Consider the following 4059-nt stretch of genomic DNA (forward strand, 5'->3'; position numbering starts at 1 on the left):
ACAACAGCCTATTCCCAGATGCTAACAACAGGAAAAACAAGTCTGTACGTAATTAGTGCAATGCATAAACCCCCTTATTTTTAGGTAGCTGTAAAATTTCCAGTTACTTAAGTAGTTCTCTAATATATTGCCAAACTTCCCTTTACTAGGGGTAACCATAATACATTCCAGATAAATAAAAATACAGTCAACACAATCCTGTGTCTTTTCCTTAGGCAAAACATTCTTCGATTTAACTTCCGATATTGACACATGCAGAATAAGAAGGAATGAAATCTAATGGAAGCCTACAGCTATGGCACATTCTCCTTGAACCCTGCACTCGGTCTTGCGCTGTAGAGTGAAAAGGATGCAGTCCAAGTACTCTGGTGTAATATAAGGCAGAAAGAGCCACTATTTGAGTCTAATTTTGTTCCATGGTTAAAGAGTTATAGAAGGACCCATTGAAATACTTAAAGTTACTTCTGTGAGGTCTACTCAGTGAAATAATGTTTTGGTTACTTCGTTAAGACAGATGTTTTAAGTTTCATGGAATCCTCCCCTTTCACCTCCAATGTTACTTAATTATTCTATTATTGGCCTTTTGTTTGTAATCACAGAGTTTGCTTTAAATAGCTAAGTGTAGCTCAGTGATATAGTTAGCTGATTTGCCCTTCGTTGAAATGCAAAAACACACAATGAAAACCTTGAAATTTCAACTGTCATTGTTTATTACTGTTTTGGCTACATTCTCTACAATTTCAGCAGCATCTTAAAGAGACAGTTAATGTTTCTTTATATACAATGAAAACAAAATGGCTTGCAACATCAGAAACAAGAGCAACAGTTTAACTGTACAATACTAAATGAAAACCTGTGGTAATACAGCCTCCTTTTTCTGCAACATGGACAAAATTACATATAGGTACTCAGCATCAAGAATGGGATAGTAAAAAGAATAGTGAACGGGAGAGAGATACACTGTTCTGAAAAATAAGTTTCTACCATACAAGGCAGTTAGAAAATGTTTCACATTTTAAAATATCTGTACAAGCCACAAGAAACATTTCCTTGTTGATAGGAACTTCCAGAAATAGAGAATAACCATGAGCAACTTCTACATCTAGTATCAATGCGCTCTGCAGGTTGAGAACGCAATAAACTGACTTAAAGAACTGTACTGTATATTGCCAACACAGATCTGTTTTACATGCCTTGATTGTTAATGAATTACCTACTCTTAATCTCTCTATAACGTACAGTTGACTTGCACCGTAAGGAGGTCATTTGATTCTTTCGCAAAAGTAAAAGCAACGTCATTTAGCAGCAATTAAAAGCGCCTTGAGGGAGACTTAAAAATAATACAATATCCAATTAGAAAAAGCCATACTTTAAACATTTGTACAGGAATAAGTTGCTGAAATTTAACTGAAAATGTGACATCTGTACAACAATTTACAATAGAGCTAGAAGGGAATTTATCATTATTCCTGCATAGAACATTATACATTACCTGTTTGCATTTGGTTTCATACTGTTGCTTGCTTTTATCAGAAGCCTGGAAAGTTTCACAAGTTTCAATACCACAGCAAGTATAGTATTTTTAGAAAATTGAGCAGATTTCAAAATTAGCAATCTATTTGAGAAATAAGTACCAGGAATTCCGTATCACCCTTCCAATCTAAATTCAGTGAAACACCACCACATTTTTGGAGGTACAAGCCTGAGTTGCCAAATAAAATACTACAATTTTATCTGAGGAATCTGATACAGAACATATCTTTGACATCTCACACTCCTTCCTTTGGTTTCAAAAGATCAGTGTCTTGGAAAGATGGCAGTTTATTTAGTTTATAACCAGGCACAGAATTTTTCCTGTGTTTTCAAATTTGCTCACTACCCTTTTTTATTTAAATAATGAAAAACTACCCTTCATGTTAGAACTTTCCAGTATCAACCAAATGTACTTTAAGTATTAAAAAGATTATTTACAATGTTCCCCAGAAAAAACTAAAAACCTTTTCTTCAGTCTTAAACACAATATACCTGTTAGTGTGCAACAGGCAGTGTCGTCCTTCAATGTTTAAAGGTATTTCTCAGAAGGGTACATTTATTCACAGTCCATGATCCATTCCAATCATACAAATGACACTATGTAGGAGGACTTCAGTCTGAAAACACAGTTATCAAACTTGTCCTGTGAAAAAACACTCAAATGCTTTCAAGCTCAAGTCTGCATCTGGAAACTACACAAAGGTATCATGCCATTCCTCAGTCGGAGAAATTTCAGTACGAAATAATGCTTGAAGTAGGTGGTGTAGGGGATGCTGCCAGCCCAGTCATATGCAAGTTTCCTGAAGAATTTGATCTCCTCATATGAGGGAGAAGATAAGGATCATTAGCCAGCTGGTGGACATCAAATCTATCTTCTTTTCGGTATGCTAAACAGCGTCTGATAAAGGCCTAGGAAAAGAAATGTAAAAAGTTACAATATCATTCCAAATAATTACGTCTGTTTACAAGCAAATATGCATGTCCTCCTGGATAAGCTAGTTTCTAAACAAACTCTTGTTCTTACGTAATTCATTTCAAATGACAGTGTCACATTTTACTACTGAGTCCAATGAAAAAATGTAACATCACATCAGGGAAAAAAAAAAGCAGCAAATAAATTGGCTTCAAATAATCACACTTCAAATATGTATTTCCATGTTTAGGAACTATATTTACAAGTAAAACAGCATCTCACACAATTAGAATTCTGCATCTGTTATCCCTGAACAGCTTCGTAAAAACCAGTAGCAAATGTCAGAGGATTGAAAGGGTAGAAAGGAGCTCCACAGAGCCTCTAAAACCATTCAGCTGTGCGGTAGATGGAAGACGCAGCGACAGAATTTCAACGCTTTAGTTGACCTTTGAAAGCAGGCATTAGCACATGTGCCATGACGGAATAGAGCAAAATGTGAAATTTGACAATGGTGGTTGCCATGTTCAATAGGCATTAAATAACTAATAGACTATTTAAGAAACCACTACCTAGTTGGAACTCCTTTCCCAGAAAAAACTCAATCCCATCCACTTAAAAATATCTAATCAATTGAAAAATTCTGTAGCTAGCTTCAGGACTGTTCTTGAGACACTATGTTATCCTATGTTTAGCTCCATACGATGTATGCCAATCATTTTGTGCTGAAAGTTTCTGTCAAGTCTTATGTCTAGCATACACAGAACATTTGGTCTCCTGAGAGCTTGGGCTTCAACATTTAATGACAGAAAATCCTTATTATTGCTACAGAACTGATTAGCACATCATTACTTAATTTAGAACTTAATTTAAAAGAATTACATCTCTTTTCTTTGATAAATCTGTTCAGCTGTTTGTTCTTTGCTCCAATTAAAAACTGGAGATTAAAGGAAAAAAATCTGTGATACAAGTTCCAAAGAATCCTGCTAGAATTTACTTCTATAATTTACATATCCAGCATGAACAAGGTACAAAACAAAAATCATGCACATCTGTTAATATATATTCACATGTTCTCGGACATTATGGATTTTAATCAAATTCTTCACAATAAATCCTTCGTAACAAATGAATTGTTAAGAGTTGTTTGCAAGATCCTCAGAGTAACAGTTTGTGTCTAAAATGTTTGTAAAATACTTCATGCTTCTGTGGCACTGTAGACACATTACTGTGATGCAAAGGAGAACATTGCACAATACAGGAAAAAGTGAGGAGGATCAAAGGATAGTCACAATCTGAAAACTAACAATGTCATTTCAGGTTCCATACTTATTTCATCTCCATGTTTTCCAAATCAGAATTTCAGTTTACAAGCTGTTCTTTTCCAACTGCCATGCCTATAAATCTGAAAGACAATTTGGATTCTACACAGTCATCATAAATGGCCTGAATTTACAAGTTAGTCAGAAATGGTTTTATAGCATTTCCACTGGAGAATAATTTCTCCCTCTCTCTTACAGCTATCGTGACAATGTTAGTAAGAGCGGAGAACACTGAAAGTTTATTTTAGTCTTTCAAACAAACAGAACATGGAATACACAGAGAATGTAAAATAA

General features: G+C 34.9%; 1 protein-coding gene across 1 annotated transcript in view; it reads right to left on the minus strand.

Annotated features, from left to right (window-relative positions):
* Positions 1–686: 686 nt before the first annotated feature.
* TLK1 (tousled-like kinase 1) overlaps positions 687–4059 on the minus strand; it is a 44282-nt gene continuing 40909 nt past the window's right edge. Inside the window, exon 20 of the mRNA XM_009325432.1 lies at positions 687–2442. Coding sequence (XP_009323707.1) covers positions 2266–2442 — 177 coding nt within the window. The 3' untranslated portion in view covers positions 687–2265. The remainder of the gene's footprint in view (positions 2443–4059) is intronic.

Source organism: Pygoscelis adeliae, unplaced genomic scaffold (genome assembly GCF_000699105.1).
Source record: "Pygoscelis adeliae isolate BGI_AS28 unplaced genomic scaffold, ASM69910v1 Scaffold106, whole genome shotgun sequence".
Lineage (NCBI taxonomy): Eukaryota > Metazoa > Chordata > Aves > Sphenisciformes > Spheniscidae > Pygoscelis > Pygoscelis adeliae.